Source organism: Peromyscus leucopus, chromosome X (genome assembly GCF_004664715.2).
Source record: "Peromyscus leucopus breed LL Stock chromosome X, UCI_PerLeu_2.1, whole genome shotgun sequence".
NCBI lineage: Eukaryota > Metazoa > Chordata > Mammalia > Rodentia > Cricetidae > Peromyscus > Peromyscus leucopus.
In genome coordinates, this window is record NC_051083.1 from 134562334 (window position 1) to 134578051 (window position 15718).

General features: G+C 34.9%; 1 protein-coding gene across 2 annotated transcripts in view; it reads right to left on the minus strand.

Moving 5' to 3' along the window:
* The window catches only part of Gabra3 (gamma-aminobutyric acid type A receptor subunit alpha3), a 235194-nt gene that overhangs the window by 22088 nt on the left and 197388 nt on the right, over window positions 1-15718 (minus strand). For both annotated transcript variants that reach the window (XM_037199298.1, XM_037199297.1), the window contains exons 7-8: window positions 10617-10760; window positions 1770-1922 (exon numbers count right to left, since the gene is read on the minus strand). In XM_037199298.1, the coding sequence (XP_037055193.1) occupies window positions 1770-1922; window positions 10617-10760 (297 nt within the window). The remainder of the gene's footprint in view (window positions 1-1769; window positions 1923-10616; window positions 10761-15718) is intronic.

Consider the following 15718-nt stretch of genomic DNA (forward strand, 5'->3'; position numbering starts at 1 on the left):
TTTTACTAAGGTCAAGCTTGACCAGAGCCCCACTCCCTCTGAAGGCTTCAGTGTAATAATAATAATCTATTGCCTTTTGCAGTTTTCATAGCTACATCAATTGCATTTCTTGGCTAGTGAGCCTTTTCCTCTTTCTATAAGACATCAACAGAACATCTTCCAATCTGGCCTGTTTCCTTTATCACAACACTTATTCTTCTGTAGTTAAATACCTGGCCAGTACAGAATAATATCTCCATCTGGGAATCTTCAACTTCATCACATCTGAAGCTTCATTTTCACCATATATAGTCATATTTCCACATCCCAGAAACTTGGAGATGAATTTTTGGAGGATATTACTCAGTATCCCACAGCTTTAGTTATAATCTGTAATAATGTTGAAGCTCAGCACTCTCTTTTATATTTTAAAATTCAGATACTTCTTTACTAAAACTAGTAACCCAGATAAATAGTCACTTTTTATTGAAAATAATTTTTGATACAATATATTCTGATCATGGTTTTCTTCTAATAATGGCCACTTTGAACCACACCCGTAAAGTTTCTGTTTCTTTTACATCAGTAACATCTGAGTATATCACAGTAATCAACAGATTGCTTCCATCTGTGTTTTATGAAAATTTGCAGTGGCCCTTCAGCCCACATGATTATTTCCTGCTACTAAATACTTCCCTCTTGACTTCTATAATGTTGTACCTTTTTTATTGTTTTGTACTTTCTCTTTCTCTACTGCTATTTCCTCCTGAACCTGACCCAATGTGCTACTTCTCTTTGAAACATCATTTACTATTGATGTAACAACATTGTATAGCTTCAAGATATTGGCAGAAATGCCTTCTGTATGGGTATCTAGCATATCTGAATATATGCTTCACAATCTCTGTTTCCCTAGTGGTTCAATAGCTTGAAAGAATTATTTTTTGTACTCCAAAAATCTTGCTGTGGGAAAAACAGGCAGAAAATGTTTGTATTCTTTAAGTCTCTAAGGAAAACAAGGTCAATGACATGCAAACTTCTTCCTAGATAAAAGTAACCTTATACTGAAGTAAATTTCTCTGATTTTACATACTGCTCAAGAAACAATTTAATGTGTTTGCAGCCTTTACTCAATATCAGTGAATTCGTGCTCTCAAAATTCTGGATCAGATGCAACAAGTCATAAATGTAAACAGAAAATTGTTCCTGGGGGTTGGAGAAATGTTTCAGCAGTTAAAAGCATTTGTTCCTCTTACAGAGGACTTGGATTCAGCTCCCATCACCCACATGGTAGATCATAGCCATTTGTATCTCTAGTTCTAGGTGGATCTTATATGCTCTTCTGATCTCATAAGCACTAGGCATGCACACAGTGCACATACATACATACATACATACATGGAAACACTCATAAACATAAAATAAAATAATTTTAAAATGAAAAAGGCACCTTAGAAAGCCTAATCTAGTTCTCTGTTTTCCACCCTTGACTTTTTCTACTCTCTGCACTAAATCATATTTTTTTTTCACTGAAGACTCAATTTCTTCTTGGTTCCCAGGACAAAATGAGGTAGGGGACATTTGAGTAATTACGCTATTGCATCAATCGCATCCCTTCTCCTTTGTTAAGAATTCAGTTGCTTGAAATCCCAGCATCTGACGATGCCATTACCTCTACTGGACTTGGATAGCATCCTGTATCTGCAGCAGTGGTTCATTCCTCTACCTTTCTTGCCTCTACTATGATTATGCAAGTGCTTCTTCCCCATTCTCCATGAAGCAACACTTACCAAAGACTGTGCGGGCAGGGACAGATTCTCTATTAAGCCAGAAAGACACTTGTGACAGAATGACAGTCATGATACATGGCAAGTAGGTCTGGATGACAAAGTAGCCAATTTTTCTCTTCAGATGAAAGTGGGTTGTCATGACGACATATTCTCCTGGACAGAGAATAAAATTAGGCAGAATGGAGCCATACAAACATTGTTAAAGCAACTTGGGCCTCATCTCTGTTCCCAGAGATCTTCAATCTTACATTCAAATTAAGACATACTAATGAATTCCAAACTGTTAAGCTCCTTAATAATTAAAATCATATAATAATATTTTGATGTGAAAGATACACTAACAGTATACTATAACAAGTTGCTCATAGCAACTCAGACAAGTTTATTCAAATCATGTTTTTATTCAACAAATGAGAAATAATGTTTTTATAAAGAAAGCACTTACTACAACTCATGTAACACTTTATTAAAACAATAAATCTTCACAATGGCCCTATAAAGTGTGGACTCCTGTGGTCCTCATTTTATAGGTTAAGAAACTCAAACAAAGGATTGAACACCTTGCACAGGTACCCAGTTAGTAACTAGTAGTGACAAAAAGTTAAGCTCACATAGGTTGTATCCACAGTGTTTTATTTTCAACACCATGCTTTGGTATTCTATAGGTATTATTTAATTAGAACCAAAAGATCACATGAGGGGTGGAAAGAAGGATCAGTGATAATGATCATGCATAGGTTCCTGCAGAGAACCCAGTTTCAGTTTTTAGCACCCACATCAGGCAACACACAACTTCCTGAAATTCAAGCTCCAGAACAGCTTACACTCTTCTCTGGCCTCTATGAACCCCACATGCATGTGATTATATATATATATATATATATATATATATATATATATATATATATATATACAAGCACACACACACACACACACACACATACATATGGATCAATAAATTGTTTTAAAGTTCACATAGCAGAATGTGACCTGGCTTATATTACCCCATTCCCTTCAATAGAGCTGCTGATACAAAGTAAAACAACAGTTCATAGCGGTTATTACTCTGTTAATATCAATCATCAATCAGTAATTCTCAGGCTTCTGTATTTTTCAATAGCATTCAACATAGGTAAAACCTCCATTAGCGTATCCTTAATCCAAGTACCACTAAAGATGGCTGGCCATCGGTAGAAGCTACAAACAGGAAAGGGACAGATTCTTCCTCACTGTCTCTAGATAGAAATAATCTTGGCAATGCTTTGATTTCAGATCCCCAAACTCCAAACCTGAGAGATAAGAAATTTAGCCTGTTTTTAGCCACCAAGATGGTAATAACTTGTTATAGGAGTCTTGGGGTTCCAAACTATAGCTAGATATGTATTTGACATGACAATTTGGGCATCTAACAGAAATTTTGACATTTTACTTTCTCTATCCCCTATTCTATTCCAAACTGATCCTACCAACAGATTATCCCATGTCAAAAACTAGTAGTTCTCTGGAGTCTAAGCCCAAATTTAAAATATTCAAAATGTTTGGCATTGTATTCTCCCCTTGTCTCTGTCTTTGTTTTCATATGTCTGACTTCCTTTTTCCTTCCTTCCCTTCTTCTCCTTCCCACACCTTTATTCTCCTCTTCCATTGCATGTCACTCACCCTTTCTTATCGATAAGGAGTTGAGGACTTATTTTTTCCTAAGAATTGGATTTTGATTGACTTGACCATTTTCCCCATACTTATCAATCATATTTCTGATTCATGTGAAATATCTAAACATATAAAATACAATTGATATATTAATGTTACTATATAATACTTAATATTCACAGTTGCATTCTATGAATCTGAAAAGGAAGACAAACATACTTGTGAAATGTTTATCAAATCGACCATTTGTTTTAAATAACTGAATATATTTTCTTCATACTTTTCTCCCTTTTCTTCATTCACTATTGGCTTTGCTTTCTGTTTTCCAGATGTTCTTACTTAGTTCTTTAGTTATTACTGAGAACTAAAGCCTTGTACTAGTTGAGGAGCCATTACTTATTTCTGCCTTTTAATTTTTTTGCAGATTATCTGGATCCACTGGAAAAGACCAAGGGTAAAATGGAAGGCCACTTCAGCAATTCACAAATATTTATCAAATTAATCCTTTGTACTAATTCACTGACAAGTTCTTTTCAAACACATTACCAACGTTTTTATTATCTGTTCTCTCTATTTTTTTCTGTCCAAGTGAGAACTCAGCCTTTCATGAGATTGGAAGATTTTTCCATCTTCTTTCATCCTATTTTCACTGGTGAGCTCCAGCTTGTTAAGCTTATTAAGTACCATCTCTGTTGTATGTGAAATAGTAAATATGATAGTATGCTTGCAAATTAATTATTATCTATTATTCAAGCTAGAAATGCAACAGTTTGCCAAATTAATGTTGAGGTGGATTGGTATGTTCCCTTCCTTTTGCCTCTATTGCTCCCTCTCTTCATTTTTCTGATGATGACTACATAAGTGGTTTGGGGAATTTTTCCCTGCTTTTGATCTCCAGCCTATTAAACTCCATCTGAGCTATGTGTGAAATATTTGAAGCTACATTGTAAACAACTTAGCTATTGAGAGTTATGAAATACACAGAGAATTTTTAAAAAACATCTTTACAAATTAACTCAATATACAAAGAAAAAATTCCTGCCTTGAATTTATGTTTGATATCTTTTCACCTCTCTACATCCATTCCTTATTCTTTATCTTGCCTTCTGTATTGTTTTCATTTCCCCTTCTCTGTGTTTCCTTTATGTCTCTTTCTTTCAGTCTCTCTACATGTAGAGACAGCATAAACAATTGCAATTATAATAAACTGGTATAGCAAAAGGTTAAACATCTAAAAGAGATTTGAAAAAATCATGAATGCTGACTATCCTAATAATTAATACAATAATTTTCCAAATGGCAGGAAACTGAATCAATATTGAAAAAGAAACTGTTGCCAATAACTAGTCAACAAGCTTGAAGAATTTTATTCATTTATTTTACAGATATATGAATCTGGAGCCAAAAGAAGAAACTCTGTTTGAAATTACATCATAGTGGAATGGAGATTTACAGTGTTTGGACACAATTCAGCCATGCTGAACACAACAGCTGTAAATCAGAGGCCTCTTCTCTGCCCAGGTTCCAAGTCACATAATGGAGCCTCCATGGGGGCATATTCAACATTTTAAAATTATTTTTATATATTATTTTACTTAAGGTTTTTCATTTTACATACCAACCATAGTACTCCATCCCTCTTCTCCTCCCGTTCCCCCCAACTCCCACCACCTCCCATCTACTCCTCAGAGAGGGCAAGGCCTCCCATGGGGAGTCAACAAGGTCTGGGACATAAAGTTGAGGCAGGACCAAGCCCCTCCCTGCTCCTGGGTATACTTAGAGGGGGGAGAGGGGAGGGGATAGGGGTTGAGAACATGAGGGAACTAGACAGTTGAGTAGGGGGAGGGACAGAGAGGGACAGCAATGAAAGAGATATCTTGATAGAAGGAGCCATTATGGGGTTAGGGAGAAACCTGGTGCTAGGGAAACTTCCAGAAACACATAAGGATTACTGCAGCTAAGATTTTAGCAATAGTTGAGAGGGTACTTGAATGGGCCTTCCCCTGTAATCAGATTGAGGACTAGCCTGACTGTCATCATAGGGCCTTCATCCACTGACTGATGGAAGCAGATGTAGGGATCCACAGCTAGGCACGGGGCCAAACACCTGGAGTCCAGTAGAAGATAGGGAGGAGGGATTGTATGAGCGGGGGAGGGGGGGGGGACCTGCAGGTGACCAAACCAGGCCCTCTGAATGTGGGTGACAGTTTTGTGGCTTGGTCTGCTTATGGGGCTCCTGGCAGTAGGACTAGGATTTATTTCTGATGCATGACCTCGCTTTTTGGAGCCCATACATGTTCAACATTTAGAAGGGAATTACTGCCACAATTATGTGAGATAATAATATTTACATAGTTCATAAATCAAAAGGTATAAAAGCATGTACATCAAAATGTTACCCTTTAGTCATCTTATTTCTCTTTGCTACCAGTAACCATGGTTAACTGTTGCATGTCTATTTCCCTAAAGTTATTACACACACAGTATGATAGATAAAACTTGCTGGAAAATATACATCCATTATTATTAAATAAGTTGATTCAGAAAGAATAGAGAGAACAAACAAAAGAGAAAAAAATTTATGCATGGACCTAAGTTTATATAAATGTGGATTTACTGCATAACAAACACAGTATATGAATGACACAAAATGACTATGAATCCCTAAGAAAGATAACAAGTTAAGAATCAGCAAATAGAGCAGCATACTGCAGGCACAGTGAGCTACTGAGATATTTGCTTTCTCTGCCCAAAGAAATCAAGCCAGAATACCTTTTCCCAAAAGCCTTTGTAGGCTCTTTCTACAGGGAAATGACTAAATTGAAATGGATGGTGCCCAGTAGAGAAGAAATGCAATTCCAACAAAAGACATTATTTAATATTTCCTCTGTGTGTGTGTTTCTTGCCCTGTTTAAACTTCTAAAACCTATTTTTAAAATCTTAATTATGAACAGAGAGCTATATTTGTTTCTTATAAGCCCTCTAACAAATTTATTCTCTCAAACTTCAGAAGGTAAGAAATCTCAAATAGGACTTTAAAAACTCCACACTTTCATTAAATACATTTTAGTGATATGCATAAAATACAAAAATATACATATTTATGAGAAAACATATAATATTTTGATACTCACATACACCATTGGCTAAGCTGCATTCTTTCTGCTAAATCTAGGGAAGAGGCTACTAGTATTTCTTGATTGGTAACCCTGCTTTTTTTTTCTCTGACTGGTTTTCTTAACCCCCTATCCTTTATGAAGAAACTTTCATAATTATGTTAGTCCTACCTGCATAATCCAAGACTATATCTTTATTTAAATGCCATATAAAGAACCTTAATTTTACCTTCATAACCACCCTCTTCATAACCTAACATGCTCACAGATTCTGGGATTAGGATGTGCCATCTTTAGTGTGCATTCTCACCATCAAAATAACTAAATGTATCTTTTAATCTTCTAGAAAGAAAGAAGACAAGGAAGTGAAGACAAAAGGAATGACAGCACATGAAACATAAGTAACTATTATACACAGTCAACAAGATATATTGAATCTGCTAGGGGAACAGAATGATAGTGGATGAGTGAAGTACACTATGCATTCATATACTTGACACAAAGGAATTCATGTTATATTGCTAAAAGTAAAAAGATATAGCAGTATAAGCACATTATAAGCATGGAGGTAAGCACTAAACTATAAGTGCTTAAGGCACTGAATTTTTCTGATCCTTGGTTTCTTTATCCAGATACTTGGACCAATATTGCTTACTTCACAGTATCTTTCAAGGTTAAAATTAGTTAACACATATCCTTAGTGCTGTGTCTGGCACATATTACATGCTCAACAATTAATCATTATTAATTTCATCACTATAAGAATTTTCAGTTGCACTAATTTGCTGAGGCTACCACAACAAATTTCCAGATATTGGATGTGTTAAAACAAGAAAATTATATCACCTCAGAGGATTGGAATGAATGTTTCAGTAGGGCCAGGCTCTGTTTAAAACCTGTAAAGAATTTTTTCCTTGCCTCTTACTAATCTCAACTTGTTTTCAGGCAAAATTTGACAGTTCTTTGCTTATGGAAACATCCACCTGATCACAGCATTTGTGTTCATATAGTCTCTCATGTTCACTCTTCACTCTGTCCAAAATTCCCCTCTTCATAAGAACACCAATTACATGACATTATTGTAATATGCCTCATCTTCAGCGATTACATTTATAATGACACTATTCCCCAATAAGGTCATATTCTGAGGTAATATAGTTAACAAGTTGACATATTTTGGTAGTGGTGGGAGGGGATAATTGAATTTATAATACCATTTTTTGCTAAGGAAAACTAGGGTGCTCATACAGGGACAGTGGAAAAGGAAATTGGTTAAACTTTCAGAGCATGTATTATTTTCAAAATGTTCTGTCTGGATCATAGACATAATTACACTGTAGCAAAATGCTGTCTGGAAAAGGAGGGTCTATGCAAATATTGTTTATAGAATTAAACACAAAGCATAATGGTAGACAATTGGTTAAGTAGGCTATGAGCCCTACATAATGTCATTACAAAAGAAACTATTATTTTGCTGAGTTTCAGCAATGAAATGCTACATTTTCCACAGAAAAACACAAATAATTGCAAGAATTCTCTAGCCTTGAGAGAATTTTATTACTTTGTTTTTATTTAAAGCAAACAAAACAAGTATTAATGCCTTTATTGCCATTGTTAGTATATTGTTACTGAATTATATGTGCATTTTGCTTGGTTCCTGTATATCTAATGAATGAAAACTTCATAAAATTTATAATATTAAAAGCAGATAAATATATAAAACTGAATAAATGATATGAGTGCTTTAATACTGATACATTTTGGTGTTCCAAAATGCCATTTAATTAAACTTTAGAGTTACTGAAAAATGCAAAGGGAATTCTCCTATATATCAACATGTACGAATCAATTTATTAAATATTTTAAGAAAAATTTTCCTATACCAATCCTCCATTTGAACATGCAACTGTCAATCAGGGCAGAATGATTGTACTTTCCTCCTCTACACAGGTTAAAAAGTAAATTTGAAATAGGTTTGAATTTACATGTAGGGCAAAGCTGAGAGCCCTTTTGATTTTCAGAGAAATATGCAACAGATTAATATGGAGGAAGTCCCATTGAATATGACTCTAGTTATCAAGAAAAAGCAAATATTCAATGAATTTTCCACAAAGGGATGCCAACTACGATGAAAGGAGAATCGACTTTTAGGGAAGGAAGACACACAAGACTGTTAGGTGCATAACTGGCTGTGTTGTCAAAGCCTACAGTGGTGCAAGGTCACTTGAAATGTAAAGGTCATCTAAATAATTTTGGTTTCCATGAGGATCCATTGACAATAAAATTATGGCCCAAGTCTGTAAAAAAAAAGTAGCCAAATTGTGTAAGTATATCAGAAAAAAAAATTCTACTTTAGATTTTTTTATTTTTATATCTGTGTTTGTATCTGTCTGCCTATCTCCTTCTCCCTCCCCCTAGCACATATTTCTCAGGGGGTGTGTCTTTGTGTGTGTGTGTGTGTGTGTGTGTGTGTGTGTGTGTGTGTCTTTATGTGTATATGTATGTGTGTATATGCACACATGCTTGTGGATGCTGTGTAGATCAGAAGACGGTGTCAAATCACCTGCAACTGGAGTTACAGGGTTACAAGCTACTGTATATGTATTGGTAATTGAACCCAGGTCCTTTGTAAGACCAGCCAGTGCTCTTAACTACTGAGGTGTCTCTTCAGTTGCTTAGTGAATTTTTTCAAGGTAGTGCAATTAAAGAGTTAAGCTGTAACTCTATAATTTTGGTGGACTGGTTTTAGAAGTCCCTATTAATGCAAAATCCCCAAATTTTCTAGTCTCTTGCATGAAATTACATGATATGTGTATAAAACCCATGTTTACCTATGCTATACTTTAAAACTAAATATCACATACAAGGAATTCTTATAGTATATTGTATAGAGAATGACAAAAAACTTCTAAACATATTTAGTACACAATTAAAACAAATTTTCATACTTCATTTGATTGAATCTGCAGATACAGAGCCCACAGAATACATGGGGTTGATTGTATCCAAAAATTCCTCTATTGGCTTTTCCATGCATTTTTAATGTTCTCATTATGAACATGTATTTTCCATGTGATAAAACTGAAACAGTTATTTAAACTGTGAAATGAGATCTTGGGCTGCTTGGATAACCAGTAAGATTGATTTTCAAATTTGATGCCAAGTAGGTGTTTCAGAAAAGGTCCAGGGAATACAACTAACTGGTGTAGAATACACTCCTGAGGATAGGAAATCCACCGCCTTGGGCAAAGGCATTTCTAATATGTTATACTCTCCTCTGGTCTTAAAGTGAAGAACAGTCAAGATGGCATGCTATAACACCATGAAGTCATAGCCACATAATGTCCAAATAATGAAAGAATGGCTGGGTACCCAATTTCATCAGTAATGGTGGACTCACAGAGACTGGTGTTTGAAAAGTAATGCTGACACCTCTACACTATAATAGCACAAACTATTATTATGTGACAAGTGGGACCCAGCATCTATTACGTTATTCCAATTACTCTATTTTCTTTTTGTGGTATTTTTTTTATTTCAAGTAAATTTCCATTTTGATTGTATCCCTAGAGTCAGGTAGTATTCAGGTAGACTACAGAACAAGTCTCTCAAAAAGTATTTGTTTATATAAAAATACACTATTAAGAAGACTTCACACGTTTTGTCAAAAAAACGTTTTCTCTGAGGTGGGTGATCTAGTGAAGAAACTAATTTGCTGACTACTCTCAAACCTCGAGTATGGCTAATAACTTACTGCCTCAGCACTAATGAACCCTTTCTGATTTAAGCTCAGTGACCTCATCACTAGGTCCTTTCTAATTTCTATCACATTCCCTTTACCTTCTGCCCCACTCCTTACAGGTATCAGAGCACTGGGCTTCAGAGGGACTTAAAAGTTTACTGCTTGGGTTCACAGTTTGATTCTGACACTAATTAACAAAATGGAACAAATGATTGAATTCCTTCAATTTCATCACTGTAATAGTATTCAAAATTGTTTTAAATATTAAATAAGTTATAAATACAATGTTGGCATATGGTACAGATTACATAGAAGTTTAATCAATAAATAAGTCAATACCTGTACTAGACCGGATTATCTCTGTCCCAACAACATGGCCAAGCAAGTCATACTGATTCAGGCGAGAGCCATCCTGTGCTACTTCCACAGATTTGTTCTTCCCAAGAGTCCAAGAATATATCACTTCAGCTTTAGTATAGGCATCTACGGCAGAATTGAGTGAAAACGAAGTTTAAGGAAAAGGAAAATGATTTCCTATCATGCTAAATATATATATGATTTAATAATATTTAATTTAGTACAGCTTTCATCCACAAAGCTTTCTAGATACATGCATGTCTCTCACATAAATCCACCCTTCAATTCATCCATCCACTCCTCTAATAATTACTCAGTAAATATTTAGTATAATGTGTATAATATTCACAAAATAAAACTACATATTTTGTACCTTTAATGACTGACACGTTTCCTTTCCTTGGAGGAAAGAATGTGTGGAGATGTAGAAGAATAAATAAACTATCGCCTCATTTGCAAATGTCAAACTCAAAGGAGACAAAAGCAGGAGACATACCTGAAGTGAGTGAATCAGGCTGGTAATAAAAAATAAATTGCCAGGAATGTAATAAAATTTTCTTCAATTAATGATAAGATGAGCATATGAGATTAGGACAAAATTTCAAACAAATAGTATTTTAAGTTTAAAATAAAAATTAAATTAAAATAGCAATAATTAATGATTACAGATTACTTTCATAACTTATTTATTACCACTTTAATATACAAACCAGATTTCTACATGTTTTCTTTAATGACAGGTTGTCAATGTTTTCTCTTTGATTTGAAATTAAAATGTCAAATACAGAATTTTTTACAGATTAACCAAAGTGTGAGATGGCGTAGAGATACAAAGTTTTTTTCAATGTCTTAAATGAATGATTGATTCCTTCCTAGGAAATTTCTACACTGAATTTCATATTTAGAGTGAGCACCTTACCCTAACTCAAGTACCTAGGCTCAACAAGGGAAGCTATTACCATATAGTTTGCCCCTTTCCTCCAAGTTTTATGCTGTCTGTTGTTGAAGTCAAAGAGGGAAAGTGTCTCCATCTCATGATGGCACCTACTGTATCTTTAATGTGTTGTAGTTAAACAGTTTACCACAAAGCAAATAATTACTGCTGAACCTTCTAGTAAACCAATGTAACCTCTGGGTCTCTGCAAAATTTTACAATACTGAATATACTAATCGTAAGCAAATCTGGCATTAATATTTACTCATGTATATGGTGATTTGCATGCATTTTATTTAGGACTTGTTTTCAAATAAGTAAGCCATTCTATGATTTACTTATAACGAACAACATGCCAAGAACTCATTGACATCAACATTCTCATTGTTACCATGACTAACTATGTATAATTCTATGGTAGTTTTATATCTGTATTGTTGTTGTATGTGTCTAAGAAAAGTTTATCAGAGGGGATTATGGATTGTCTCAATTGGTAAAGCATTTGCCACATAATCATGAGGGCCCAAGTTCAGATCCCCCATCTACCATATAAAAATCTATGTACATGCTTATAGTGTTACTATGGGAGAGACAGAAGGATACCTGGAACTTGAGCTTGGTGATTAGTTCTCAAGCCAAATCAATAACATCCATATTCACTAAGAGACTGTCTCAAGTGAGAGGTGGAGAATGATGGAAGAAGACACCCAGTGCCAATCTGTGTCTTCCACATACATGCATGTGTACACGTATGATTTTTTAAAAAGAAAATTGTGCAAGAGATTTAACTTTTCCACATAAATTGCTCATAAAAATTGTCTCAATCATTCCATATAGCAATACTTCACACTGACACATAGTTAGTCATACAATTATTTTACATTTGTGAATATGTTTGTGTGTGCACTCATGAATGAGTGTCCACACACATCCCATAGTGTGCATGTAGAGGTCAGAGGACACCTCTTTGGTGTGGAGTCAGTTTTTCCCTCCCAAAGTCTTGGGGATCAAACTCAGGTTGTCAGGTTTGAAGGCAAGTTTCTTCGACCACTTAGCTGTCTCATCAGCCTCAGTAGATATTTTCATATCTTGGTAATATATTAAATATTTTGATGCCTAGAATTTCCCAGTAGCCACACTTTTTACATGTGCCGAAATATGAAACTTGTTGAACTTTACCCTACTTTTTGCAATTTAGATATTAATTGCACATCTTTGTTATGCACTAGCACCTCACCCCTATTATCAGTGGTTTCTCTTTCCAAAGAGTCAGTTACTTGTGGTCAAGGCATTCCAAAAATATTGGTGGAAAATTCCAGAAATAAAATGTCCACAAAAGCTAAGTCAAATGCCCTTTAAAGTAACATAGTGGACTTCTTTGCTACTATATTCTTTCCTACTGGGGATATGAATTTTTCTCTATCTAGCATATGCATACTGTACATGCTACCAATCTATTAATCACTTAATAGTTTTCTTTGTTATCAAATCAATTGTAGTATCATAATGCTTGCGCCTCATGGAACATTACACAGTAGCCTAATGCTATCATTCACCTCATATCATGTCATTGTGTTATCACTTCATCACAAAAAGCAGGAGATCAGGTACAATAAATAAGTTCGATTTTTCTATTAGTGATTATCCTTATTAATCTCCACTGTGTCCAAGTTAAAAAGTTAACTTCTTCATGGATATTTGTGCATAGGGAAAAAACTATACACACACAATTGCACAGATTACAATATCCACTAATAGTCTCAGAACATATTCCTCTAGATAAGGGGGATGCTATATCTTAATTATAGTTTCCTTTAATACACTACACAATTTTTATATCTGAAGCTTAATTACTTAAAAAAAATTTTGTACACATACCTAAAATAATTTCCATTTCTACAAGGAGATGAAAACTCTCCCATATGTGTAGAAGCACAGCTGCCTCAGTCTATCTTTTAATTCTCAAACCCTGATAGATATAAATATGAGAATTATTTCAATTGTATCTTAAGGAAGTTAATAATAGCAATTTATATTAAACCCTATATTCAGAGTGATTATGAGGAATGTGAGAGCCCACATCAATCATCTATAAGAACTAGTCACCACAGAGCCTCAGCTGTTTGTAACCCTCTAAGATTTGAGCTGAGTGTTATCAGATCATTAATTTCATAAAGCAGTAATAAATATGGGAACTTAGAATTTGGCAGCTGGGTTAGCAGGCAGCGAGCTCCAGGGATGCTATTTTCTCCTGTCATGCTACCTCCTCCCCACTAATGCTGGAGTTCCAGGTGTGTACATCTATGCCTTGATATTTGTGTGGATACTGGGAATCCAAACTTGGGTTCTCATGCTTGTACTGCAAGCACTTTACTCACTGAGCTACCTTCCCAGCCTTTGGTACACAATTTTTAATACTGTATGGATCAAATATGTTATATCTACAGCTCCAATTTGAAACCCTTCAGGAGACTTACTTCTTTAGATGATGGTGGTTTGTTGTGATTCAGCTTTGGAAAAAAATATCCTATGTTGTTTATGACATATCTAGTATTCCAGTTGTAGCTCTTTAAAATACTATTACTGAAAAGAGAGGGAGTATTTCTTACAAATCCTTTCATGTGCATACCAAGAAACATTCTGGTATATACATTGTGTGTGTGTGTGTGTGTGTGTGTGTGTGTGTGTGTGTGTGTGTGTGTGTGTGTGATAGTTCTCTTAGAGGAATGTGATTTCACAGTAATCTGTTTTCTTATTTATTGCCCTTTGAACAGACATTAGGACTACTGAATAGCAAAAATGTGAAGATACAAACAGGTGTGTTTCTGTTTAGGAATAGGTGTACTCTAAGCATATGTACCAAATAGAGAAGGAACTAGAGAAAAATACAAAAAATATTTTTGACCATGTAACTTCTTTTTAAGTGAAAGGTAGGTGATAAAGACATTTTTAACCCAAAGAAAGGAAATACATTTCTTGGTAGATTTCTTAACTTAAACTGAATTGTAGAACAGACATTAGTGAATATTAACTCCCAAATTCCAACTAAATCTTGAAGCTTGACTCTATACTAGTAAACAAAGTTAATATGGCATTTTTTGTTGTTGTTGTTTGTTTGTTTTCTCACATGTGAAATCTAGTGGGGAAAATAACATGAAAACAAAAACTGAGAACTACTATAGAGACAGGAGAATGGAAATGTGGAAGGGAAATCAGAAAGGAAGTAAGTATAATTAAAGTACATTGTATGTGTATAAAGACCTGTCAGGATGTATCCCTTTACTTTGTACAATTACTATACACTAGTAAAAAGACAGATGCTGTAACCCTCAGCAGAGAGACTGCTATTTTTTGGAGACAAAGAGAGATAGTTGTAATGCAATTCTGACATATAAAGTACACAACTTAGTGCAGGAAAAATAAGTGTTAACTGAAACTAGAGGTGAACACTAAATTTATTGTTTTAAAAAATGAAACTCTTCACATTACTGTGAGCATTTTTTTGATTTTTGAAAGTTGCTTAAAGTTTCTTTTGACAACTTTAAGAAATTTATTACTCTTATTTTTAAAGTTATAATTTCATCATTTCACTCTTTGCTTTCCTCCCACCAAATTATTCCATGTACCCCTCTTCACTTTCTTTCAAATTCAAGACCCCATTTTCCATTAATTGTTGTCATGTAAATATGCATATAAACTTCTTAGTCTGTATAATGTTACACATTTAAATGTTTTTCAGGGATAGCCATTTTAATTGGACAACTAATAGATTCGCTCTTTCATGGAGAGGACTGTTTCCCCAGATCTGCGCATTCCTTAGTTGCCCGTAGTTCTTTGTGTGGGGTTGAGACCTTATGGGCTTTTTCCTGTCCACTTTGTCATGTCCATTGATGTTGTCCTTGTTCAGCTCACATTTAGGCAGAATTGTGGAGCCCACTTCCACTGGATGATACATCTACAAAACATCTCCTGTTCCTAAGACTCAGGTTACACTCTAGAAGAATGGGCAAAAAGATTGTAGGAGCCACATGATTGGGAAGTTTTGTGAGACTGTGTCTCCTAGTAATTCAGAAGCTACACTCTTCTGATAATTTGAGAAAATCCTATCACTGCTTTCATGCAGGAGGCCTGGAACCAAAGTTTGTCAGAA